Raw genomic sequence first — 27187 nt, 5'->3', positions numbered from 1 at the left:
TCATCCTGATAAAGCAGTACCTTCCTTGTCTCGTTTCAATTTATATGACATAATTTAAATTTTAAGGGTTAAATAAAAAAAACATTGTCTTCAATTTATTTTCATATCTTTTGAATATTTTAAATTATTTTAGAAAAGTAAAATATATTTTCAAAAACTATGACAAAACATATATTGAATCTTCACGCAAATTTGATTCCCCAAAAATAGTTGGGAATCTGTGGCCAAATGTTAACTTTATACCTTTTCCCCTATAGAACTTTTTGTGTCTACTCGCACCCAGCCTTGCGCTGCATAAATTTATCATTTTCTCTATATCAATTTATTTATCTTATTTTTCTTTTTCATCTGTTTAAAAGTGCATGTCTCTTTCCCTTTTTAACAACTGTTTAATTATAATTTTTCACGTGTCATGTTTATGACCATAAGATTCAACAACATTTTAGTATATTCTACAAATTTTTAATTTAATACCACAAAATTTAAAAATCTTTGTTATTTTCTTAAATTTCATATCAAGTCAAAATCAGACAAACAAATAGAAACGGGGGAAGTAGTTCATTTGAAATCAGGAAACAGGAAAAAAGGTTTACTGCCCATCTTTTTAAGCTATCAAATCTTTCATTAATTTTGTGTACGTCTTTTTTAACTCATCGTAGTTTAAAAGAAAAGATAATAATGCACAATTCGAGAGTATGAGCTGCAATAACTGAAATATAATCAACTTGTGTCGCCTAAATTATTCAGACAGCAGAAGAGTAAAATAGCATATCCATAGCTGACAATAAGTAGCAAAACTCAATAGATATAAAAGGGCAAAGATATCAAGAGACGAATGAAAGCTTAAAAGTAAAGTCAATATAAATTAATACAGGGAACATTTTACAGCAATCCAATTATGGTCTTTCAAAAATGGAGCATCAGAAAAGTTGATATATTTATTGAGGGAATTCTTCTAGCCAAGCAACCAAATACATAATAATCTCGGGCCAAAACTAAACAAAATGTAATTCAACAGCCAGACAAGCTCTGGCAACGAGGAAAAACACAAAGATACTTCACAATTATGGAACAGGTGACACTCTTTCTCTACTCTGCTCTAGATTGACCAGCGCGAGAAGAAAGGATGATACCGACAATAAGGCCGTAAAGAGCCAAGGCTTCAGCAAAAATAAGGATCAGAATCATTCCAACAAAAAGCTTCGGCTGCTGTGCATTAGCTCTGAAAACAACAGAAACAAAGAAACACACCATTAATTAATCTCTCCTCTCACATCAAGGGAGGAAACCTCCATCCTGAATAAAGTACTCAAGAAGAAGTAAGCAGAACTATATGAATGCTACATAAAAAAAAGGGAATATGCTACACAAGGAGGCCTAATGAAAGAGCAGTGAAGTTGTGACTATCACCCCCTACATTGGTTAACCAACAAAGCCTACAACATGAGACTGCAACTGTATGTATACTCAGTGAAGCCACCAAGGTCTAAAAGTCTGATAGCTAAGCAACAATGAAAAACAGCTTCGTTTCTTTATAACTGAGAAATCCCTACGCCGGTGGTTTACGGTTTTAAACTTGGTGGATAAAGGACCTTCATCTATAACCGTCTCCATTAAATACAAAGCTAGTGGCAGGATTTGAATCCGTGATATGCGCTTAGCACATAAATCATGTGTTGCACTCATACCACTACACTAAAGCTGCCTGGAAGTTCTCTTGAGACCAACAAAGAAAAAAGAATCTTTAAAGGTGAATTTTACTCCAATTTCTCATTCCAACCCCAACATGCAGAATTGCTATAGCCCAAAGTTATAACAAGCACTCTGCAGTGTCCCCTCCTTTTCACCTTCCTCTATCTACACCAATCAGTCATGAAGAATGGGTTTATAGTCCTTAAACATAATCAATCACCTAGGATCTATTTATCAGAAAAGGCCATCTATTACTTTTATCACAGTCAACCACATGCAAGTAAAAATAGAGGAATTTGCAATGAGACCTAAGTTAAAAGGAGAAAGAAACAATCCACAATCTTTGTTATCCTCAAATCTCTCCGCCAAATACACATTCACATTACTCATTTCAATGAAAATCCTTTAAAAAGAGTGTTCTTTTTGTAAAGGAGAACGAATAAAAGCTTGGCTAGTAAGTAAATCCAGACAGATCATACATAGAAATTCCAAAAGGTAACACAATCAAGCAGAATTGATTAAAGACCCAAATCCACATTCTCTTCACATTGATTCCAACACCAGTATATAATTAAACACAATCAACCAACCAACCAACCAACTGTGCACATATCAAAATATATCTTTATGAATCTCTATATCCGTAAAACACAATATAGATAATTAGCAGAAGCAGTAAAATACCTAACACCAGCATCGCCAACGATTCCGATAGCCATACCAGCAGAAAGACCAGCAAGACCACAAGCAAGACCAGAAGAAAGATGAGCATATCCATCAAATAGATAATACGACTTAGTTTTAGGGTTAATCCCAGTACTAATAATCACAGCAATAATTAACCCATAAATACCCAAAACTCCAGCCATAACAACCGGAACAATAGACTTCATCACCAATTCCGGCCTCATTACACCCATCGACGCTACTCCTACCCCACTCTTCGCTGTACCATAAGCTGCACCCATACCTAAATTAACAAAAAATTAGATTTATATCCCAAAAAAATAATGGAAAAATCACAGCGTAGATCTAATGGAGGGAAGAGTTACAGGAGAAGACTAAGGCAGCTGCAGCGCCGAGGAAGCCGAAAAACGGTGCCGTTTCATCGCCGCTAAACGTAGAAGCCATTTTGTTTCTTCTTCGAATTGGGAATTGAAGTGATTTGCGATCTAAGTGTTTATTGGAATAGATTGATTGATCTAAAATGCTTCTCTTAAATACATTTCAGATGGTCAACCCGATCCATGACTTGAGCCAGAAATGGGCCTTGACCCGACTGTGACTAAACAAGTGTGTGCGTGTGTGTGGGCCTAAAGCCCATTTTCGGACTATGAATTTAAGCCATAACTATAGTGCGTAAAATATTTGCAAGTTTAACCATTTTAGACATACACATGAGTGTCTGAACTCTGAAGCTTCTGACAAAATATATGTTGTCTGAAGTTCGATAAATGTAATTTCTCATAAGTGGATTTTGAAGTGAACATAGTATATGCAGATCTTATTCGTACCTAGAAGAGATAGAAAGGCTATTTTTGATAAATTCTTTGCTTAAAAAATAAAAAATAAAAAAAGAAAATACGAAAGTGAAAACAATAACAACTTAGAAATAACATGAAATGAAAAATAATACACAACCACTTGTGAAAGCAAACTTCAAATATATTTTTGTGAAGTTTGACTTGGCAATCCCAAACTTTTGTCAAACTTGTATGTTTAAACTTTGTTAATTCATTCATTTCACTCATGATCCTCATTTATTATATTAATGATTCCTAAATTTAATTTAGTTATTTTCAATCAGTAATCATTTTATTTATCCATTTCATTCCACTCATGGTAATACCTCATCCATTTTATCCATGGCCTCGATTTATTTTATTAATTTTCACTCGTAATAACTTTATTTATCCATCGTGGTACCTCATCCATTTCATGATACATCAATTTACAATTCAAAAAGTAAAAATAGGGAAATGGAATCTTTGTTAACCAATATCGAGGAAAGCTTTTAAGAAAAAGGAATGGAAGCAAAGGAGGAGCAATTTTGTCTTTTAAGTTTGCATACAAGCCTTATTCTGTCTATTTATACACAATTTTAAGACACTGAGCTAACTTGACTTGATGAAAATATACTCATCAGTGAAGGAAATCAAGATCGAGAATCTGATATCAAAAAGTTTAATAAAAGAGCAAGTAAATAGCTAATAAGAAAACTGAAACACAGCGAAACAGCATAACAATTTAGAAAGAAAAATGTGTGCACACTACAAAACAACCACTGTCATTTCAACTTAAGCAACCACGTTTAAGCTCTCATAAGGAACTGCTTTCTTCTCAGCTGCAATCTTCAAACTTGATTACCATAATCACATGATTAGTGTGCACTGTCAAAATCAGAAAGATAAGGCAAATATCAGGGGAGAAAGGGAGACAATACCATAAAATCAGTAGAGGCAACTGAAATGATGAATCAACAACTGCAAATCATTGATTATCTTGTAACAGAAATCTTACTGGCAAGCAAGTGCTTGTGCTCAGTGACAGCAAACAGAGGAAGAGGAACTACATTCACATAGAAGATCTTGTGTGCACTTCTCAGTAGATGGCGGCAAATAACAGATGTAGGAGGTGACGTTATGAACTGCAATGCTCTCTCGGGCACAAATAAGGACAGAAATCCCAATCTTGCATCAACAAGCTACTACATGCCAAGGAAATTATGTAAAAGCTGTAATGTTGACATTCATACTAGCAAATTGAAATCTAAAATTGGACTAAATGGAAAGTGGAAATAGTTACTTCTGCAAAGAGATTCAGCACAAACAACAGATAGATTGGCTAATTAAAAGACTATAAAGTCCACTACAATTGGCCAGTAAAATGGGCAATGATCACTGGCCAAGAGAATTTCAGGCTTCCTCTTCGTATGGCTGCCTGACCTGAATAACGGAGGACTTATAATTTCATCTTTATCTACTGCATTGGACGTGAGGAAAAAGAGATATTTTGATTGAACGCTAGCAATCCGATCAAGAGCCTCTTCCCCATTTCAACATCATTCTGCACTAAACAGCATAGCTGATATTTCATCGTTATCTACGGCCAGTATTATGTGTCTGCGGTCAGTACTCCATTCCAAGATGTTCACTATGATAAGTTATATATTTCTGCAGAACTGTTTACAATCAAATTTCACCAACCTCAAACCGAGGGTATACTACTAGCCTGATGAATAGACCCATCTCCTCGAAATTTTAGAGAGACAGGGAGAGAGACGATAGGAGGAAAAATGACCACAATTTCTAATTGGTAATACCAAAAATGAAGCAGGCCCTCAAAAGTAAATAGATCAGGAACATATAATGAGACCAATGACCCAGAAGGCTCAGTGAAATCAAGAAAAGCAACCTGTAAGGATTGGAAATAGCAAGTCGTCCAAAGAGAAGACTATCCTCCTGCTGCCAAGTATTCTCTCAGCTCTCAGCTATATGCTTAACCTGAAAATAAAGGAAATATATAAGATCAGATAGCGTATGTGAGAAGTCCAATGATTAGTAGTGTTTTGCATAAAATTCTTTAGCATGCATCTCTTCATCAATTGCAAACTTCTAATGCAGAATGAAAATGCATTTGACTAACATAACATTTCCGCTGAAAGAATGTGAGTACAAAGGGCAACAATCACCTCACTTTCAACATAAAAATGGCATGCCCTACCCCAAAACTTGGGACTCACCTTCGTGAGAGAACAAAGATCATTCCTCCCACTAGGGGGCAAGGAGAGGAAATGGAGAAGGCGATAAAGAAAACTCACTTATGTACTCCCTTTGCTCCCTCTTCTTTTTGCCTTCTTCACTGGATATTGCATAGGGATTGAGAAACCTCATGAACCAAGATCAAGCCACTTGGACACAATTGCCAAAAGCACACATCTCAACAATGTTCTCTTTGATTGAGTGGAGCAGTCCACAGATCATAGAAAAAATTCAATATAGCATATCTAAGAGATTTCATCTTCAGTATTAAAAAAAATCTTTAAGAGGGGAGATAGAGAGTTTTGTTTTTACTTATTCTGAGAAATCAATATTTCAAAATGAAGCAGCATATGACGCCCTCAAAATGTTCTGTATATTTGTTGCAATGATAACAATCCTGAGCTGTACACATACCAAAACTAAAGAAAAGTCAGAAGTGATTGTTCATCCAAGCGGAACCTGAACTGAAAGAAACAAAGGGCTACTTTTTTTCTATATAATACAACTTCAAATCTGACTACCAATTCTAAACCTAATCTTGCTATCTCTGAAGGAATTCACGTCTGTCAGCATGAGTAGAAGTATAACATTCACATGGCAGACATGTTTTCACCGACTTTGCCACCTTGAGAATGTTTCTTGCAGACACACCGCAACAGAAATGTCAAAAGTCTCAAATTTGCAGGACAATTAATCAGTCTCTGACAATAAACAGTCCATGATACGCTCAACAAAACAGTCTCGTCTTTCTTGACTGCAGCTCTGTAGAGAACAACTAACTTGGCAAGGATAATTGTTTAATGAAGCCTGCCTTCCTCACTCGTTGATGATTGTTGCACCCACTAATGAAAAAAATTATCAGACTAATCACCCTGCAGAAAAGCATCAATAAGGGTGACTACTCATCCTTTGCCCATTATGATTTCGCACCCGGCTTCATCTGCAAATGCCTTTCAATCAACTTGTCCACGAAATCTCTAATCTGCAGATTTACCAATACAACAAATCAAAGGCAGAGAAGCAATGGAAAGTGAATAAATACCAAGCATATTGAGTAAATGCTACAAAAATTACAAGTATTTTAGTTGGAGTATATCTCCAAACAGATCCACAGAATTTCTAGTCTTATTTTATTTTTATCATAATAATCCAACCTATCCAAAGGTCTGCATGGAGGAAGACGTACCGACAGAAGCATAAGAAAAATATCCCTGTATTCCCATTCCCATATCTTATGTTATATTTATTCTTCCTCGGTTTTTGAGATGAGGAAGATCATCGATGATATGTATTTCAAATATCTCCCAAAAATAGTCACCAGGGCTAAAAGGTTTTCATGTGCCATAAAAAGGTTAGTTGTGGTGAAGGGGAGATCTAGAATAAAAGCAACCATTTTGATGATTACATACTATTGAGAACTCCAGAAAAAGGAAAGAGTGAAAATAATACAAGACTAAGGATCAAGTTTTTCTTCCAACACTAAGAGCCTGTTTGGATTGGCTTAAAAGTTGGTCAAACCTACTTTTAAGTCATTTTTTAGCTTTTGAGAGTGTTTGGCAAAGTTAAAAATAACTTAAAAATAAGTTTAAAATGACTTTAAAAAGGTTAAAAACCAAAAGTAGACTCTCCCTACTTTTCATTTTTTGACTTTAAAAGCTACTTTTTTTCAGCCAATCCAAATGGGCTCTAAATCTTTTCACTAGCACAAAGCTTGAAGAGATAGAGTAGAACATTTTCACTCTCGGCAATGTTGTCAGACAAATGCATGAAGGCATGAAGATTTGTGTTTGTGATCCTTGTGAACAGGCTACACTATTCTTTTCTGTATTGTTCCATTTTTATAGGATGTCACCAGAAGACCATACACGGAGGCAAGAAGAGTAAATATCAGTTCATATGTTTATGTTTCATGTTTTGTTTCCTTTTTCTACTGTAGGGATTAGTCATACTTTGCAAGGTTTGACAGGATATAACCCAGTTTAACTGAAGAAAGAAAGAAACACTATCTCTGCAAACTTAGAGTACTCGTTATAAACGTTTTAAGATCTTGCCATCTATTGTTCGGAAGTTATAAAAAGGAGGAAACAATAAATCAGCATAGCTGTTTACTTTCAAACCAAACAAGAGAAATTAGTTCCCTTTCACTATCTCCTCCACTTACCCATTCCCATTCCATTTCCCTTTTCTTTTTTCTTTTTTTTAATAATCATGGTCCTTTCCATTCTCTTCCTCTGCGTAATTTACCCCGAAAACAAAAAATCTCCACTTTCTGCTATAAGACTAAAAGATTCAAAAAGTAATAGTCATACAAATGTATTAAAGACCACAAACTTCAAAAGTCTTTCTTTTTTTCTTTAACTCTCTGTCGAGTAAAACTACATCACATAAATTGAAATGAAGGGAGTAATCATTTTGGGACAAAGAATGTCTAAATAAGATACTAAAGAACAAGCAGAAAAGATATGTCAATTGCGTAAGAATTTTTTGGGGGGATAAAAATGCTCAATGATAGTATAAAGATCAACTCTTTTTTCCTTTTCCGAGTTTTAAATACACCAATCAATGTTTGCCAAATTTTCAAGAACTAGACCAAGAGTAGCTCTTCTATATGACAGGAACCTACATTGCCCAGGATAAATCTCACCTAAAGTTCCAATATATAGTTGAACTTCTAAACCTTCTATCCACAAAATAGAGGGAAATCCTTTTCAGAGAAAGCAAAAAAGGGGCAGGTCTTCCACACATTGAACACTTAGCATTCGGTTAACTGCCATATGAATTTAAAGGAACTGTTTATCCAGGCTAATTTATTGGTGTTGTTTACCCTAAGAAAAAACTATGTGGTGATTTAAACTTCATTAAGTCGTACTTGTGCTTCCTGCAAAGTTACTTCCTCTATATATTTTATATGACATTATAACCATTTAGCGAGTCAACCCAATCTTTTCCGGTCTACCTATTTTGAATCCTAAAACATCGTTATCTTAATCTTTTGGAGTACTAACATGAAAGGTCTTTGGCCAGACTAAATTTTGGAATAGTTGAATTTTGTACACTAAGAGAAGGGTCAGTCTTCCACACTCTTTACTCCTAGCTAAGCATTTGGTTTTGCTTCTTTGCATTTAATGTAACCCATAACTTTATTAGCTTCATGTCGCCTTTGAAATGCATATATTACTGAGTAAATTTCTAGTTTTAAGAAACTTTAAGAGTAGCGCAACAATAAGCAGTTAGAACCTATTAAACGATGCAAAAAGGTGACAATCAACTGAGAGCAGTTCATACCTTGTTTTTACGTTTGAAATCAAGAAATTCGTACACAAGCATGGCCTTTTCAGCATCTGTGGCATGTTCCATTACCTGGAGTTTGGAACAGGATCAGTTCGCAATAGATATAAGAAGATTAAAAAACCTCAATTATGGGGAAAAAAGATTAAAGAATCCAACAGGCTAGATAAGTTGGGGTGAGACAGGACACAAATCAGACCTTTGTAGCAGTTTTCTTCATTATGGATTTATACCCGTCCCTGTCGAGTTTCCTTGCTTTAAAAAGAGGCATCAGCAAAGACGCAACATAATCTACAACAGCCTGCTTAATTCTTTCTGCTCCTCTCGGTTGATTATCTAACACCTCTTTATTTACAGTAATTTGTGAGGCAGAGCTTTCACACACTAGCACATCATGCTTTCTCATATCCATTTTGGAACTCACGTTTGAATCCTCTTCATCAGTGACATGCATCACTGGATCATAGAAATCTGAATTAGCAGCAGCTGCTTGACATTGCCACATTTCAATGGCATTGTAATCTTTTATCCCTACACTACTTGAGCTATCAACCCACGCTTTGGTGAATATACTACTATCTACAGGTGCACTCTCTCCAGAGTGCTCCTTAAAGTTGAACTGACACGCATTGTCATTTGAGAGGCTACGCTGTGAGCGATTATCAACAGACATTCTTGAACTGTCAAGGTTCACACCAGCAGCAGAAAAATCAACAGACCAATCCCTCACCCTGCAGTTGCGAGAATCAATTTCAGATAAACAATCTTGCCTTCCTACCGCACCACCAGGCCAATTCCTTTTGATGTCAGACTCATCCATATTTGCATATTGTTCACGTCTAGCAAATTTGTGAAATGAGGGTATCTTAGGAAGCTGCAGTGGCATGTTACACTTAGCACCAGATGAAGCATAAGCCTGCAATGAAGGGTAATCATTGTACAGCTGCTTAAGAGGAAACCGAGATTTATTTGACAAAAAAGAACATAAGACAGTTAAAAACATTTCAATGGCAATGTAATCCTTTATTTGAGCTATCAACCCACGCTTCCCAATGTCTTGCTTTCTGGGATTTGTTTAAAGAGGATATTATGAATACTGTACAGGATTTTCATTATAATCAGAGGACTGAGAAAAGCTTCAATGCAACTTATGTGGCCCCCATCCCCAAGAAAGCAGGGGCTTTTGAACTAAAAGACTTCACACCAATAAGTTTGATCACTGGAACTTACAAAGTGATAGCAAAGCTACTTGCTGAATGATTGAAAAAAGTGATAGACAAATTGGTTAACAAGAACCAAATGACATTCATAAAAGAGAGACAGATCAGGGATGCTGCACTCATTGCAAATGAGTGTGTGGACTCTAGAATGAAAGGAGATGAGCTCGGAATTGCAAATTGGACATCGAAAAGGCATATGACCATGTTAACTAGAATTTCTTGTTGAACATTCTACCCCCAACTTATTTTTTTTGGTTTATAAGCTGCTTTAGATAAACTAAGCCAAACAAGCCAAATTATTTTTTTGAGCTTATTTTAAGCACAAAATGGCTTTAAGTTGGCCACCCAAACACACAAAAAAGCTGAAAACAGCTTATAAATTGTTTTCAGCAACTTATAAGCCAATCCAAACGGGCTCTTAGACAATTGGGTTTTGAGGAGAAATCAATTGGATTAATTTGTTTGACCAGATGTCAAGTCTTTGGTCAAACAAATGAAACAAACAGTCACAGTTTTCTACACTGCAAATTCACTACACAATTATGGGTTCTTTTTCTTACACTCACGGAAACGATATGGACTATGCCTGAGCACACTGCAGACCTGCTAAGCTGTTGGACCAGAAGAGGAGGAAGCAAGAGCCAGAAGAGATGGTGGAGAATTATCCCACATTACATTTAGTGGTCCGTATGGAAAGAGAGAAATAGTAGAAGCTTTGAAGATAGGTCCAATTCCATTCACACAGTTAAATGGAATTGTATTGTATCTTTCTATTTTTGGTGTAAAAAGATAGACATAGATGAACTAGAACTAGTAGATCTGTTAGGGTCATTGTAAGTAGTTTCCCTCCTCTTTCTCCCTGTTTATCTTTTGAAGGTTGCCAGCATTAAGTATAGGCTAAAGAATACAGCATTACCAGTTTCCAAAAAGAAAATATAGAGAAGCCCAAAAGCAATATAACAGAGAATCCAACTTTGTGTTTTCCCCCTTTTCAACAACTTATATACTCTAGGAATAATTTTAAAAAACAGTAAAAAATGTAGCATATTCCCTTCTCATATTGGACAAACGTTTCAACGCGATTAATAAATCTTGGGGATGATACACTGTTATGTTGCTTTGGGGTTGCTCTATATTACAAATATTTTTATCTGTCCTATGTTTGTTTTTTTCCAAAAGCAACATAACAGAAAATCCAGCTTTGTGTGTTTCCCTTTTTTTTAATAACTTACATACTCGAGGAATAACCAATAAAACAGTAAAAATGTAGTACATTCCCATATTGAACAAATGAATCATGATGATTAATAAATCTAGGGGGCAATACATTATAAGACACTAACCTCAGCAGCTGCTAGAGCAGCAACACGAGCAGCTTCTGCAGCGGCAAATGCAGCCCTCTCTTCGTCAGACATGGGAAAATTTTGGCTTTCCTCAGTGGTATCATTTTGCCTTCCTACGGAAGGTTGAGAGGTTGATGGTTCAACATCTGCAATAGTTTCTAATGGGGCCGGCTTGACGTTCAGCTTCTTGTTGACACTAACAGCTAAGTGATTTCCAGCCGATAAAGAAACTTTAGAACTCCGTTTACTGTCTACTGCTGAAGGATGATTGCGGATAGGTGGTTTTCCAAGTGCAGCGATGTGTTTGCTCTTCGAAGTATCAGTGGCAGTGGATTGTCTTAGTAATTTCAGACCACCATTAGCAGCCTTCTCCTTTCGGAAAAGTTCTATCCATACATTGACAAGCTGACTTGCTACGGCACGTATGTCACGGCTAGTATGCACACAGACTTTTTCTTTAACAGTTTTCCCGATGCCTGAATAAAACATGACAAGAACAGAATCAGTAAAATCAATGCAAGGATGAAGCAAATGCACTAATGATATGACAATTATAAGCATCATCAGCCATTAATGGATATAGAAAGCAAATATTTTGAGTTTAAAGCATGCAATCTGAAAAACATGAAATATTAACAGAGAATATTGATAGCCCTAATAGGGATATGCAAGTAAATAATTCAAAGGTACAAATCAGCTTATAGCAAACAACATGGGAATAAAGCTGAACAGTTCCAAGAATTGCAGGACTGCCTCTTTCATCCACACCCAAAAAAAAATCTCAAAAGAAGGTTCACACTAAAAGAACCAAAGGAGAGCAGAAGGGGCGTGGAGGTTAGTTCCTTTTCTCAAAGGGGAATATACCTGACAGTCGGACTGCAAGCAAATCAGTTGAAACAAGCACTAGTACACGAACACAATGACGCAAGAGTTGGGTCCCATCCTTGCCCATGGAGTCCTGTGACCAACAAACATGAGTCAGACAACAAGCAATTTGTGTTCGACAGGTATGGCATGAAACTAAAATGTGTGAGGAATAATACCAGCATCCACAAATTAAGTGTGCTAAGCCCTTCTTTAGTTCCAGCAAAAGATCTCAAAACTTCTACCGGAAGTTTCAACAATTCTTTTGCGAGATGCAATCTTCCAGCTGTTGTATTGGCAGTACAGAACATGTCCCTTAGCAAATTCTCCCGAGTCACGATCTTCACCCCATCCAAAGAGCTTTTGCACAGAACACTTGAGAGCTCTACTGCTTCAAGTCTCTTCATAATGTCCCTTATTTCACTCCTTTCAACATCTGAATGCCTCTTTGCATCCTCCATTGCCTCTACTTCTGCTGTGTAATCAGTGCCTGTAGTCAGTATGTCAATTATACGCACAGCTTCCCGTAACCCACTCATCATTGCACCACCAACCGTGTCAGGGTGCTCCTTGCAGGTAGCTTCACCCGCAAAAAATAAACAGTTCTCCACAGGCCGGCCCAATATGTCATAATCTTCTCCTGATGACCCTACAGCCACATAAGAGTAAGCCCCGTAGCTATAAGGATCTTTTCCCCAGTTGGTGACTACTGAAGCAATTGGATCAGGTACCTTTTTCTCACCATAAAGCTTGCGCAGAACCAGTAACGAATGCTTTACATGGTCATCGGAGTTCATTTCCTGGCCATCTATAGCAGCTTTTCCAACCACTAACGCTATAAGAACAGGTGCCCCAACAGTTTTCTTGACATTCCAGAACATAAAGCATCTGCCCCTCTCATCTGTTTCTTCTGCAGTCGCACCAAAGTAATCAATAGAATCATCCCAAAATACTTCAGGAAACTCCAAGACAACTTTATTAAGAACACCAAAACCGAGCCGTTGGATAGATAAATCTTTCCAGTAAGGTAAAGGTGGTGAAAACTTAATAGCTTCCGCCTTAAGACACCCTAATGGAACTGTAATAAGGACTGCATCTCCAGAAAACTCTCGCCCATTTGTCGTGGAAACTTTCACCTTATTGAGCAAATCATTTTTTCCCGGACCGTCTTCTTTGCAATATGAAATATCAGTAACAATGTGGTTCAAATGAATGCAAAGTTCCTCACCTAATGCTTCAACAACGGAGCTGTAGCCGCCTTTAATCATACAATGAGCTCCACCAAAACCTCCATATGCATCATCCTGATTCCAATAAGGAAGAGAGACTTCTTTAAGCAATGCAGCACAACCATACTCCAAGTTAGCAAAATGCCAATCCATAACCCTCCTCTCGGGGGGGCTCAAGATCTCTATCTTAGAATTATGATTTTGAGGAACTCCACCATCAGAAAGTGTCATGGATTCCACTGCTGTCACTGATGATTTTTGTGGTTCATTACCCATATGATTTCTCGCAAAACGAGCCTTCCGACGTTTCTTAAGGGCATATTCTAAACCATCCTCCAGGGACATCCGCATCGCATGCTCCCCTTTTTGAGCAACCAACAGTACCATGTCATCCAATAAGCTATTGAATTCTGCCTCCAATGCTTCATCCAGATCTGCTGGTACTTTCTGGCCAGTAGCTACATCGTATAGGGGACAATCACTATTCAATACAGTCAATTCAAGACCCAACTGTGCACAAATCAATGAAGAAGGATCTGGTCTTCTTTCAGTCGCCACATCTGCCTCAATACCAGTAATAATGCTAGCACCAAGGTCCACTGGAACAGAGAGAGACGAGCGATCTGTAAAAACACGACCACCTATTCTACTTCTAGCCTCGAGCACGGTAACATGGAAGCCTTGGCGCTTCAGGTGCCGTGCTGCAGTTAGGCCAGCAGGACCAGCACCAACAACAATTATTTCTTTTTCCCCTTTTGCATCACAGCATGTGTTTAGCCTTTGACTCCCAAATGAGTCAGGTGTGAACCCACAAGAATCTTCTGAAATCACAAGAAGTTTATTGGCTGCTCTACCGTCAATCTCTGTATTGTTGGGAGGCAAAAGATCTGGATCTACAATATTCTGTAATTCACTATCCTTAACTTCACTTGAAGGCACCTGAGCAACTAAACCTAGATCAAACGGTTGACGCGGTGACTGAATATCAAGATAACCATTTGCATGGCAATCATCAACAGGACATTCTCGAGGCTCTGCTAGAGTAGATAACTCTATGGCCCGCCTATCAATGAGCTGGCAATCAGTTCCACATTTTTCTGCCTTTTTCTCTTCATCAGATAAGACATCATTCTTCTCCGGCATGATAATCTCAGAACTCTTTGACCTCCCAAGAATAAAAGAAACTCCATCGTCTGTATCAGCAACAGGAGCTCCAGATTTTTCCACAATTTTTTCTTCCTTCAAAATTTTCAAGTTGTGTTCAACACCATTTTCAGCTTTATCCTTTTCTGAAGCAATTCCAAAATTTATGTAGCCCTGTTTAACAGTAGTTAAACTGTGAAATACAATGATAAGCAAGCAAGCAAGCAAGCAAAGAGAAGTTCTTTGAAATGAGGACTTAAAAAATAGAACGCAGAGAGAAGTTCATGAACCAAAAGTAGTTTTACATAGAAAGATCATACAAGAAAAGAAGGGGCAGATCTCCTTTGTAAAACTTTAATAAGAAAGTTCAAATGTTAACTTGGAGGATTGCAAAAAACTTACACATTGATCAAGAAATGAATAGATTTGCCTGATTAAAGAAGCCCGAGGTGACTCATCCGCTAAAGGGGTTTCAGACGCTCCACATTCTGAAAGAGGCAAGACGCGACTGATGTCTTTATTCCAAAGGCTCAAAATTTGATTCCTGCATCGCAACAAAGATTCACCAAAAGAGAAGTTGAGTCAATTATGAAAACATGTGAAACAAAGATGATTACACTGCATCATAAGGGAAAGTTAACATGCAGAAAACACTCTGATCCGCAACATATGCAAGTTAACAATGGAAAGTGCCAAAACCAAACTCTTTAAGTCACAAAACTTAGATTTCCACTGCCCATTAACAAATAATTTAGAGAGTAAGAAAGCTTTCAAGAATAGTTATTAGAGAGAGCTTTTTTTATATTGAAGAAATCCCCTATGGGCTTCTGGTCCGACTTAGTGCACCGGTTCGAAACTCCGGGGTATATGCCTCTGCCCCTCTACTATCGTTATAAGAGAAAAACTGTTTGAAGAAAAAAAGAGTATCCGGAACAATATTCTAATTGTCGATGCATGCATATACATAAGCCTACCTTCCTAAGAGTGGCTTTTGTATAAATTATATGAGAAGAGGCAAGGTGGGCGCGTATAAGTTCTAGTACATGCTGCAAGTACGGAAAGGTGAGAACCCTAAACACTCAACCACCTGATTTTAAATTTTCTCTTTTCATTTAGAAATTTAGCCTTATACTATTACCATCCTAAATGGATCATCACCTCAGCTCTCATGTTCCTAATTTGAATACTTGCAATGCTTGTGAATAATATGTTTGTTGAGAAGAAAGGCGAGGACTGGAGCAGAAGTAAAAGTGAAGTGTCATGTTATATCTCTTGTTTGCTGAGATACAACTAAAAGGGAGGGGTTGGATTTCCCTACACGTCAGCTTTTCCAATCCGCCTAGAACTGAAATGAAATGAGAAAGGATATTTGCTATTACTTCCCTTCCAAGTTCCAACCATACCCAACTCAAAATAAAATAATCAATATTCACCAAAGAAGGAAGGAAGGAAGGAAGGAAGGTAGCTTCTCTGTATCGTACCCTCCCTTTCCCTTCTGGAAACCAAACATAGTCTAGTGATATTCCCGTAGGATGCATCATGGAACAATTGGTACTTTGGATCTCTAGATAGATTTGAAACTAATAACCCCTTCGAAAAGGAAACTACTTGCGCCCTTCTCTTACACGCCACCAGAGTATGAATGTAAAGACGCATAAAAGGAGGGTGAAAAACCTACCCATCCGACCAAGTGCTTTTACACACATTAATAAAGAAGGTACTTTTTGATTTACCTTATCAATAAAGTATAGAAATTACTTTCCAGTCTTTCATAAACTAGAAAGTATATTTAGCTTTATCAAAATTATCTAAAATACTTAACAAAGTAAACTTGACAAAATATTGGATAAAGCCGATAACTCTTTTGTTCATCAATGTTTATCACAATAGGCAGACCATAAGAGATGACACCAATGTGACCACATCAGAAACAAATAACTTGTTCCAATTACATAGCCAACTAAACAGATAAGTGTGCACATTCAAAAAAAAAACTATCACATCATAGATAGATAGATAGATATATTTAGAGAGCGAGAGAGATGGGGGGGAGGGGGGGGGGGACCGAAGTTCAAATTCTAAGAGAAGAACAAGGGAGAGAAGGAAAGATGCTAGCCCCAATGGCTTTAGTCTAGTAGTAACAGTGCAACTTCTGTTGTGTGGGTTAGGCACATGCCACAGGTCAAAATGGAGAATGGTAGAGGGCGCACATTATCACCAAGTTTTGAACCGTTTGCCACTAGTCCTGGGGGATTTCTTGGTAATCATAAAAAGGGGGAGGAAAGTAGGATTTGAAGGCATATAACACTAGCATCTTTCTCAGACTTCGATGCCTTCTCTTAGTTATTGATTTTCACCAAAAAGACACTTCAGTTTCCTATACTGATGCATTCAATTCAGCACCATAGCTATTGAAACCAGCACACATATAAAATGTAACAAATGATATTCAATGTTAGGAAGGAAAAGAGGAATTGTTTGCAACATCACCTGCCTAAAAGAGAGAAGAATATTTTTTTGCAATATCATCCCAGTATTTACTGAAACTAAGAAGAAACATGGTCATTGCTTGCCAGCAGACTAAACAGATAACCCATCAATTATGTTGTAAGTAGTCAAAAATGAAACTATTAACTCGAACTTTCTCCCCTTTCACCATAAGAACTATCTTTAAACTTTATTTGTATGGTCTTTTGCCCTCAAAAGGAGGTCCTTAGTTCTTACTCCTAGAAGAGTTTTTTTTTAAAATCGTTACACTCTTAGAAGAGTTCTATCTAATGATTTTTCAAGGAAAGCAGGAGCATATTTATTTCTCTGTTCAAATACCATACTACAGCAGAGATTAGAATGACCCCAAAGAAACAAAAATTAAAGGAAAGATTATAAACATAATTTAGTTATCTCATGTAAAACTCTCTTGTAAGACACTTAATAGCAAGGTATTAGAAAACCGGATATGGTATTCAGAGTGCAAAATATGTCATTACCTGCATTCCAGAAATTCCAGGAGTCCAATTCTGCGCTTCAGGACCTCCTTAAACTTGATTCTTTCTACTGGGCCAACCTCACGAGCTCTAAGTCCAACTGATACTGCAGCTACATTTTCAGTATCCATAACTATCAACGACGACTCAAGCTTCTCTCTTGTTTTGAAGGCATGTCTACCCTCTCCATCTTGATGACTTAGAAGAAAATCTTGCCCATGCACCAGAACATCCCAATCCACATCCCCCTCATAGGCCATGTCCCCGTGCCTACGCTTTTTCGTCTTGCGTGGAGCGCGTTGACCTGAAAAGAGTCTCTGCTCTTTTCCTTCAGCTGCCAGCTTAGACTCGGTCTCTTCAGCAGCACTTTCATCACATTCTGGTGTAACTGACGGAGAAGATGCGGCACCAGCCTCATCATCTCCAGAAACAAAGTCACGACTTTGATGATGTGCACCTACAAAATTCTCATCAGCCAGTTGACTCCGATGGAAAACCGAATTGCATTTGCGCAATGAGGTAGCAGCATTATCGATAGTCATTTGTTTAGAAGAACCATATAAGTCATCACCATTCTCCATGATTTGGTCCTCCTGCTTCATCTGGCTGGCATTAACTTGCTGACTCCTTCCTATGGAAACTGGAGATATCCCACCCTCAAACACTTGACCATCCTCCTTTAGCAAAGAAACTGGAGCGCAAGCTTGCTCATAAACAGAATCACCAGAAATTCGCTGCTGATCATCACAGTCACTTGAACACTTCTCTGCTGCAACAAAATCGGGCGTCAAATGAACTTGAGCATATCCAGAACCTTCCATGTTTGTCTTCTCCTTGGCTGCAGTTAAGCCTTCCAACCGGGTGGTGGACGACATCAAAGTTTGACTAAACACATTTCCGATGCTTCCGTGAGATGTATGATCAAGTTTGTTCAATAACTGAACGCTTCTACAAGAACCTGAATCATCTGCTCGGTTTGAAGAGCATATTTGATCATCTACATGAGTTTCTTGGCTGCTTAAAATTGCATTTGAGTTCACATCCATATCAGCATTGGACTTGGTTTCTAAAACGGGATGTTCGAGCTTCTCAATATTCTCGGGAGTAATGGTATCTGCAGACAAAACATCACGACCTGTTGTCATTGGATGATCACTAAAATCATCCTTGGAAGCAGACTGTTCATGAAAAATAGAACAGCTCTTCAAGACACCCTCATCATGAAGATCCTCACAATTTCCACCCACAATATTATTTGCTGTGGCAGTTTCTTCCTCACTAAGTTTAATGTGACATTTGACCTCACCATCTAGGACACCTCCAATCTTATTAAAACATGCCGATACATTTAATTGAGATCCTTCTATGGAAGATGCATCATCTATGGCGATGCTTGATTTCAACAACTCATCATTGTTCAATGCAGATGAAGAAAGCTCGGGCCTTGAATCAGATTGTGATGGAATGTGTTGCACAAATTCTTTCTTTTCAGACAAACAATCACCTGATTTTGACTGCATATCTACTGAACCTCTATCAAGTGCCACATACACACTCTCATTGGATTTAGGAATTTCTTCAACCAATTTCTGGCACATACTTGTGGATATGGAAGGAAAGGTTTCTGTTGCAGTAGGGCTAGAGTTCAAAACATCACATAAAACTTCACTTTCCTTCCCTCTTTTCAACTGCAAAGAGCTGTGGGATTTCTTAACAAAACCAGATTGTGCTTTCTTCAGAAAAGCTGATAGTGAATCTTCTTGAATATTATCCATGCAATTCGGAGAGCTTTTTCCGCTCTCTTTATCATATTGCAAGGACATATCCTCAGATATCTCCACTTTCTTCAGCTCCGAAGAAACCTTTGGTCTTTTACCTTTTCTCTTATTCCCTTTCTCAAAACCTTTATCGATCATCCCTTCAGATGGACATTCGACATCTGACTTTGCAGACCCATCTGGAGATTTCACTGTTAACTTACTGGAATTGCTACCTGCACTTTTCCCAATAGTTGACACAGATCCACTATCCTTCTTAGGACCCCTCAACTTCTTCCTAAAACTAGCTAAGGTATCATCCATGCCAACCAAATCTTCATCCTTAACCCCCGTTTTCTGAACCACGGCCTTACCACCACCTAAATCCACCTTCGCTTTCTTAGAGTGTTTTTTGGTTTTTAACTTCAACAAAGACCCAATAGGCTCATCATCTCCTGAATCAAACTTCATCTCAATCCGCTTCTTAGTTCCACACTCCAAACCTAATTTAACATTCTCTTCCTCCCCGATATCTAGCAAACCCTTATTAGGGTTATCAATTTACTTACAATTCTTCCCTCCTCATACAACCCTAGTCAAAATCCCTTCTCACATACAACATACAACCCTTCCAAAACACAGCAAAACAAATCCAGATTTCATAAATCCTTAGGGTATCAATATACTTACACTGTTACACTTCCCTCCACATATAAGAAAAAATTCCTTCTCACATACAACATACAACCCTTCCAAAACACTAAATCAGCAACACAAATCCCAATTTCATAAACACAACAACAACATTCATATCCCAAACACACAAATCTTCTCCCTTTTGAACCAATGCAAACAATTCCACAATGCTATTTCAGTTTTCAGTAACTAAAAAAAATCCAATTATGCAAAACTTAACACTTGCCGCACCTGTAAATCGTTAACAACTCAGAATAGCTCCAAATTGAGAACAAAAAAGTAACAAAATTACCAGAAAATTAGGGTTTTTTGTTCAAGGATCGGACCTGAACGTTGAAGCTGGTGTTCCTTAGGTCGCGTGAATGAAATCTTCTGAGAGAGAGAGAGAGAGAGTGACCAAAAAAGGGCTGCGCACGTTAGCATAACCGGCTAAAGGAAGACACTACTAGGCTTACTGTCTCAAGGAAACGTTTGATATGATATATAATGATATGGGCGATATATTTTGGGGGAACTTATATTTTTATACATAGAGGGTTAAATGTTTTTAGTGTGTTAACCCTTGTTTTTATTTGGAGTCGGTAAGTAAATGACAAAGATTAATTATGAAAGTGAATCAGATTCCATTAAACATGTGTAACGTAAAATTTTGATGGAGCGTATGTTGGGCAATACGTTCAAAGTTTTAATGTAACGTGGCATGTTATAAGACTGTTAATCAAATTTCATTAAACATGTATAACGTAAAATTTTGCTGGAGCGTCTTTTGGGCAATACGTTCAAAGTTTAAATATAATGTGGCATGTTATAAGACTACAAAGATCAATCAATGATGATTTTAATTTTTAGTGGTTGTATATATGTTTTGATTTGTACAATAATAAGGTTTATTATGGATTTATCGCTTTTACATGTTGTGATGATTTCTTCGATGTTGCGTTTGTACAACCTGAATATAATTTGTTAGGTTGAAATTCTCCTAAATGTAACGTGGCATGTTATTAAAATACTAAGATTAGTCAATAACGATTGTTAATTCTTAGTAATTGTACGAATCGATGTCTTGATTTGTACAATAATAGGGTCGAGTTTATCGAACTTTCATGCCACAATAATTTCATTCAATGTTGCGTTTGTATAAACCTGAATGCGATCAGTTAGGTTAAAATTCTAGAACCGCGGATTGTTAAGATCAACCAAGAACAATTTAATCCTTAATGATTATATGGATATCGTGATGTGTACAACACACTAAAGTCAATTATAAATTTATCAGGTTTTTCATGTTACGATAATGTCATTGATGATATATTTATACTAACCTGAATGTGATTAGTTAAGTTGCAATTATCTTAAATGTAACATGACATGTTATTGAATTGTTGAAATCAGCCAACAATGTCCTTAATCCTCAATGATTATATGAATATCCTGATATGTACAATAATAATGTCAATTATGAGTTTATCGTTTTTTCATGTCAAAACAATGTAATTTAATGTCATATTTGCATAGACATGAATATAATCAATTAACTTGAATTTCTCTCAAATAGAATTATGGTCCTCTATTTCATTCTTATTTTCGTGAGAGCTAGCTATAATTTTGATTTTATTACAAATTATCTCATGAATGTCATCAATTCGGTTGAAATTCGTTATGATTTTATTTTATTACAAATTATCTTATATTTCTTATTAAGTTCATGTTATTGTGAATAATCAACGTGAATCATCATATAATCTATTGATGTGTTTGTCGAGGTAAAGAAAACTGAATATTGTTTGAACTTATGAAGATGAACAAACAAATGTAATATGGCACTTTATTGACCTATCATTTAAATATGTTAAGCTGATTTATTTATTTTATGTGTTAAATTTTATTACTATTATTTTAGAGTGAGAGAGCAGGGATAAAGGAGCAACAAATGATAGAAGTATTAGGGGGAAAAATTCAAATTCTTGAATTTAAACATGTGCAAAATTAAAATATTCATTATTTAATTTGCTTAAATATAACATGACATGTTATTAGTTGCTAAAATTAGCCAACAACAACCTTAATTCGTAATGATTATATGAATATCATGATTCGTACAACAATAAGGTCAATTATGAATTGTTAAGATCGTAAATGCGGTCAGTTAGGTTGAAATTCTCTTAAATGCAAACGTGACATGTTATTGGATTGTTAAGATCAGCCAACAACAACTCTAATCATTAATGATTGTATGTATGTCCTAATTTGTACATTAATAAAGTCAATTATGAGTTTAATTTATCAATTTTTCTATCAAGACAATACCATATAATATCGTATTTGTATAAATCAAATGCGATCAATTAAGTTGAGATTCTCTTAAATGTAATGTATCATGCTATTAGATTGTTAAGATCGGCCAAAAACGATCTTAATTCCTAATGATTATATGAATATATATCGTAATTCATACTATAATAAGGTCAATCATGAATTTACAAAAAAAAATTATCACGACAATGTAATTTGATGCCACGTTTGTACTAATCTGAAAGCGGCTAGTTAAGTTGAAATTATCTAAAATGAAATAATGGTCCTTTATTTTTATTTTCATGAGAGCTAACAATAATTTAAGTGCTTTTTTTTTTTTGCTACGAATGATCTCACATTTTTTATTAATTAAGTTCAAGTTAGTTGTTTCTTTAAAATTTTAAAATATGATGTTTATGACATTAATTTTTGACAAGTGAGTTCCACGTGCATGTCAAGTTAATAGTACATGATTTTACAAATAATATTATTATAAAGATTTGAATGAATAAATAAAAGTACACATTTTTATAAATAATCAATATGGATCGTCATCTAATGTATTGATTTGTTTGTAGAGGTAAAAATGATTGAATATTGTGTGAAAATGATCAAGTAAATGTAATTAAGCTATAGGTAAGATTTTTTTTGTGGGTGTGTATGTGTGAGCCTTGTTTTTGTTTTTGGAGTAGCATAGTGGGGATAAAGGACATATAAATAATAGGAGTATTAGAGAAAATCAAATTATTGAATTTAAACATGTGTAATGTTTAATTTTGCTAAAATATTCACTATTTAATTCGCTTAAATGTAACATGTCATGTTATTGGATTGCTAACATTGATCATCAGAAATCTTTATTTGTAACAATTATATGAACAACAAGGTCAATTATAAGAGTTTGCTAGTCTTTCATGTCACGAAATATGTTAGATGTCACATTTATACATAGTTAAATACGATAAGTTAGGTTGAAATTCTCTTATATAATATATATATATATATAAAATCAATAGGTGTACTATCCATCTAAACCGTTTGGAAAATTCATTTCAGAATCTGTTGGTTCGCTTAAATCTCCTCCACTAGCAATATTTTTATTATCAATTATAATATGATCAAATATCTGAGGAATAGTTTCTCTAATCTGAGAAGTAGATGCCCTAGATGGTATATCTACTAAGTAATTAGCCGGAGAAATGTATATATATATATATATATATATATATATATATATATATATATATATATATATATATATATATATATATATTGTATCAGTTCATTAACGACCTTAAGCCTTAATAATTGTATGGATATCTTAATCCTTATAACAATAAGACAATTATGAATTTACCAGTATTTCATGTAAAAAAATGTCATTTAATGTCATATTTGTATAAACCCGAATGGGATAATTTAAGTTGAATTTCTCTTCAACATAATGCGGCATGTTAGTAAATTGTTAAGATCAATCAACAATTATCTTAATCATTACTATGATTATTCGATATCATAGTCCGTACAACAATAACGTCAATTATGAATTTATCATTTTTCCATGTCATAACAGAGTCATTTGATATTACATTTGTACTAACGTATATGCAATTAGTTAAGAATTCTCTAAAATAAAATTATAGTCCTCTAATTTTATTTTCATGAGAGCAAAGCCATAATTATGTATAGTTTATTACAAATGATCTCATATTCCTTATTAAGTTCAAGTTAGTTATTTCTTGAAAATTTTAAAATATAATACTTATTATAGCGCTAAATTTTTGTCACGTGCATTGCATAAATATGTCAAGTTAGTACTGTATTATTTTGTAAATAACATCAATACAATATATTTGTAAATAACATCAATACAATATATTAACTTGTTTGTCAAGATAAAGATGACTAAATATTTTCTAAACTTATATATGAATATGAACAAGCAAAATTAAATTAGACACATATGTTATTTTTTATGTTAATTTTATCAGGTGCAAACATGTAATGAAGTGTATTTCACCTAATAATTTTTTATAAATTGATGTTTCTACCTTCTTCTTTTTTCTGTGTGTTTTAGTTATACATCATAATTACAATTCACAACTCAAACTAATTGTAATAGGATACTTATGTTTACCAAAAAATTCTAAGGCTCTATATAATGCGTAACAATCCTCCTCTTATACACTGATCACAATAAGACGTTCTTATTTTTAAGAAAAACAATCAATAATTCATAAATTTGTTCTTACAAAAATTTCAGCAACATTTAAAAATGGAATAAAAAAGATTCGTTAATTAGAAATTATGATGAAAATCGTCAATATTATTTACCAAGCACGAGTAATCTCCAATTTATTTATTTTTCTCAACAAAAGAAGTGTCACGCCTAATTAAAAAAATAATCTAAAATGAGAATGACTAGTGAGCTGAAAATGCTAACAACAATTGACTGTAGTATTTTTCACCATGTTATCTCAATTCATTCTCGTCAGATAGTCGTAGTCGGCATCGAGGGGACTGGTGGTGGAATGGAGAAGTGCAAGGGAAAGTGGAAGCAAAGAAGGTGGCGTATGCTAAGTTGATGGAGAGCAAGGATGAGGTGGAGAAGTGGACGAATGGAGAACTGTATAAGATAGCGAGGAAGGAGGCGAAGTCGGCGGTTGCAACGGCAAAAATGGCAGCTTTTGAACGTCTCTATGCTGAACTAGAAGAGAAAGGTGGGGACAAAAAATTATTCAAGCTAGCCAGGGCCCGGGAGAGAAGGGCACGCGATGTGGATCAAGTGAAGTGCATTAAAGACGAAGACGGAAAAGTATTGGTAGAGGAGACCCTTATCAAACAACGATGGCAGTCATACTTCCATAAACTTTTGAATGACATAGGGGACAGAGAAATTGTGTTGGGAGATTTGGAACATACAGGATGGAGTCACGATTCTGGGGGTTGTAGGAGTATTACGGTTGATGAGGTTAAGGATGCTGTTCGTAGGATGCGCGGGGGAAGAGCGACCGGACCTGACGAGATCCCTGGAGAATTTTGGAAGAGTGCGGGCTCGTTAGGTTTGGAATGGCTGACTAGGTTATTTAATGTCATCTTTACGACTGCAACGATGCCCGTAGAATGGAGATCGAGCATCATGATCCCGCTTTACAAAAACAAAGGGGATAGCCAGAGTTGTGACAACTATAGAGGTATTAAGCTTCTAAGCCATACTATGAAAGTGTGGGAAAGAGTGGTAGAGATGAGGGTGAGGAGAGGCGTGTCTATTTCAGAGAACCAGTTCGGATTTATGCCGGGACGCTCAACTACAGACGCCATCCACCTTATGAGGAGACTAATGGAGCAATATAGGGAGAGGAAGAGAGACTTGCATATGATATTCATCGACTTGGAAAAGGCTTACGATAAAGTCCCACGAGAGATACTATGGAGATGTTTGGAGGCTAAAGGTGTACCTGTAGCGTACATAAGGGTGATCAAGGACATGTACGAGGGTGCCAAAACCAGGGTAAGGACAGTAGGAGGGGACTCAGAACACTTCCCAGTTATGATGGGGTTGCATCAAGGATCAGCTCTTAGTCCGTTCCTATTTGCCTTGGTGATGGATGGATTGACGCGGCAAATTCAAGGGGAGGTTCCATGGTGTATGCTTTTTGCGGATGACATAGTCCTCATCGATGAGACTCGTAGCGGAGTTAACGCTAAGTTGGAAGATTGGAGACGCACCTTGGAGTCTAGGGGGTTTAAGCTGAGTAGGACCAAGACAGAGTACCTAGAGTGCAAGTTCAGTGAGACACCTCAAGAGGTTGGCGCGGAAGTTAGGCTCGGGGACCAAGCCATCCAAAAGAGAAGTAGTTTTAAGTACCTTGGTTCTATCATGCAAAACAGCGGAGAGATCGACGAGGATGTCACACACCGTATTGGGGCAGGATGGATGAAATGGAGGCTCGCCTCCGGTGTGTTATGTGACAAGAGGGTGCCACCACAACTTAAGGGCAAGTTCTATAAAGTGGTCGTTAGACCAGCTATGCTGTATGGGGCGGAGTGTTGGCCAGTTAAGGTCTCCCACGTGCAAAGGATGAAGGTTGCCGAGAGGAGAATGTTGAGATGGATGTGTGGGCATACCAGGAGTGACAAGATTAGAAATGAGGCTATTCGAGAAAAGGTAGGAGTGGCCTCGGTAGAAGACAAGATGCGGGAAACGCGACTGAGATGGTTTGGACATGTGAAGAGGAGAGTCCCAGATGCACCAGTGCGGAGATGTGAGAGGTTGGCGATGGATGGTTTCAAAAGAGGTAGGGGTAGGCCGAAGAAATATTGGGGAGAGGTGATCAGACAGGACATGGCGCATTTACGGCTTAACAAGGACATGACCCTAGATAGGAGGGTGTGGAAGACACACATTAGGGTAGAAGGCTAGTACATAGTTGGTTTATTCTCCCTTACTCGTAGGCGTATTAACGCACTATGATTTCCTGTACTCTGACGTATGTTATTTAGGGTATTTATGTTATTATCTAATAATAATATTTACTGTTTTTTGTGCTTTGATTATACTACTGTTTGGACGGTTTTCGTCATCTACAGATTTACTCTAATATTCTTGTCTGACCATTTTCTATGTTTTTATTGAGCCGAGGGTCTTTCGGAAACAGCCGTCCTACATTGGTAGGAGTCAGTGCTGCGTACACTCTACCCTCCCCAGACCCCACGATGTGGGATTTCACTGGGTTGTTGTTGTTGTTGTTGTTGTTATCTCAATTCATTAGTTTCTCTCTTACTTGGGGCTTATACTTTTGAGTCTAGAGTCTTTCGAAAACAATTTTTCTATCTCCATGAGGTAGGATAAGGTCTACGTACGTTCTACCCTTTCTAGACCCACTTGTGAATTTCACTAGATATGTTGTTGTATCTC

At 36.6% G+C, this 27187-nt stretch overlaps 2 protein-coding genes and 1 long non-coding RNA gene across 5 annotated transcripts; all 3 read right to left on the bottom strand.

The window, feature by feature from the left end:
- Nucleotides 1-838: 838 nt before the first annotated feature.
- On the bottom strand, nucleotides 839-2893 carry LOC129903948 (V-type proton ATPase subunit c2). Its single transcript, XM_055979469.1, has 3 exons — nucleotides 2745-2893; nucleotides 2377-2662; nucleotides 839-1222 (listed from the first exon to the last, which is right to left on the bottom strand). The coding sequence occupies exons 1-3, from the start codon at nucleotides 2821-2823 to the stop codon at nucleotides 1090-1092; spliced, it is 498 nt and encodes a 165-aa protein (XP_055835444.1). The 5' UTR covers nucleotides 2824-2893; the 3' UTR covers nucleotides 839-1089.
- A 969-nt stretch (nucleotides 2894-3862) lies between these two features.
- On the bottom strand, nucleotides 3863-5096 carry LOC129902715 (uncharacterized). Its single transcript, XR_008770146.1, has 2 exons — nucleotides 4213-5096; nucleotides 3863-4082 (listed from the first exon to the last, which is right to left on the bottom strand). It is a non-coding gene; the product is annotated as an uncharacterized LOC129902715 (long non-coding RNA).
- Nucleotides 5097-5804: 708 nt separating this feature from the next.
- On the bottom strand, nucleotides 5805-20450 carry LOC129902714 (lysine-specific histone demethylase 1 homolog 3). Of its 3 annotated transcripts, none has more exons than XM_055978088.1 (9): nucleotides 18375-20450; nucleotides 17528-18338; nucleotides 14943-15084; nucleotides 12348-14714; nucleotides 12169-12262; nucleotides 11305-11780; nucleotides 8941-9657; nucleotides 8739-8813; nucleotides 5805-6435 (listed from the first exon to the last, which is right to left on the bottom strand). In XM_055978088.1, the coding sequence occupies exons 1-9, from the start codon at nucleotides 19750-19752 to the stop codon at nucleotides 6370-6372; spliced, it is 6126 nt and encodes a 2041-aa protein (XP_055834063.1). In that variant the 5' UTR covers nucleotides 19753-20450; the 3' UTR covers nucleotides 5805-6369. The 3 variants fall into 3 exon arrangements, with proteins under 3 accessions (XP_055834063.1, XP_055834062.1, XP_055834061.1); XM_055978087.1 differs by having other exon boundaries at nucleotides 17528-20208; nucleotides 20304-20450; XM_055978086.1 differs by having other exon boundaries at nucleotides 17528-20450.
- Between the last annotated feature and the right edge of the window lie 6737 nt (nucleotides 20451-27187).

This window comes from Solanum dulcamara, chromosome 9, assembly GCF_947179165.1.
Source record: "Solanum dulcamara chromosome 9, daSolDulc1.2, whole genome shotgun sequence".
NCBI classification, from domain to species: Eukaryota; Viridiplantae; Streptophyta; class Magnoliopsida; order Solanales; family Solanaceae; genus Solanum; species Solanum dulcamara.
Note: the sequence above shows the minus strand (reverse complement) of the source record. Positions and strands in the feature narration are given on the sequence as shown.

What these genes read in the sequence shown, in the direction of transcription:
- LOC129903948 (XM_055979469.1), bottom strand. Translation starts at nt 2,823, where the DNA reads ATGGCTTCTACGTTTAGCGGCGATGAAACGGCACCGTTTTTCGGCTTC. An exon ending in AGCTGCCTTAGTCTTCTCCT is followed by an intron (nt 2,663 to 2,744) that starts GTAACTCTTCCC and finishes TTGTTAATTTAG; the next exon opens with GTATGGGTGCAGCTTATGGT. An exon ending in GTTGGCGATGCTGGTGTTAG is followed by an intron (nt 1,223 to 2,376) that starts GTATTTTACTGC and finishes TGTTGTTTTCAG; the next exon opens with AGCTAATGCACAGCAGCCGA.
- LOC129902714 (XM_055978086.1), bottom strand. Translation starts at nt 19,752, where the DNA reads ATGAAGTTTGATTCAGGAGATGATGAGCCTATTGGGTCTTTGTTGAAG. An exon ending in CTGGAATTTCTGGAATGCAG is followed by an intron (nt 15,085 to 17,527) that starts GTAATGACATAT and finishes GTTGCGATGCAG; the next exon opens with GAATCAAATTTTGAGCCTTT. An exon ending in CTGCTCTAGCAGCTGCTGAG is followed by an intron (nt 9,658 to 11,304) that starts GTTAGTGTCTTA and finishes CCTTCATTGCAG; the next exon opens with GCTTATGCTTCATCTGGTGC.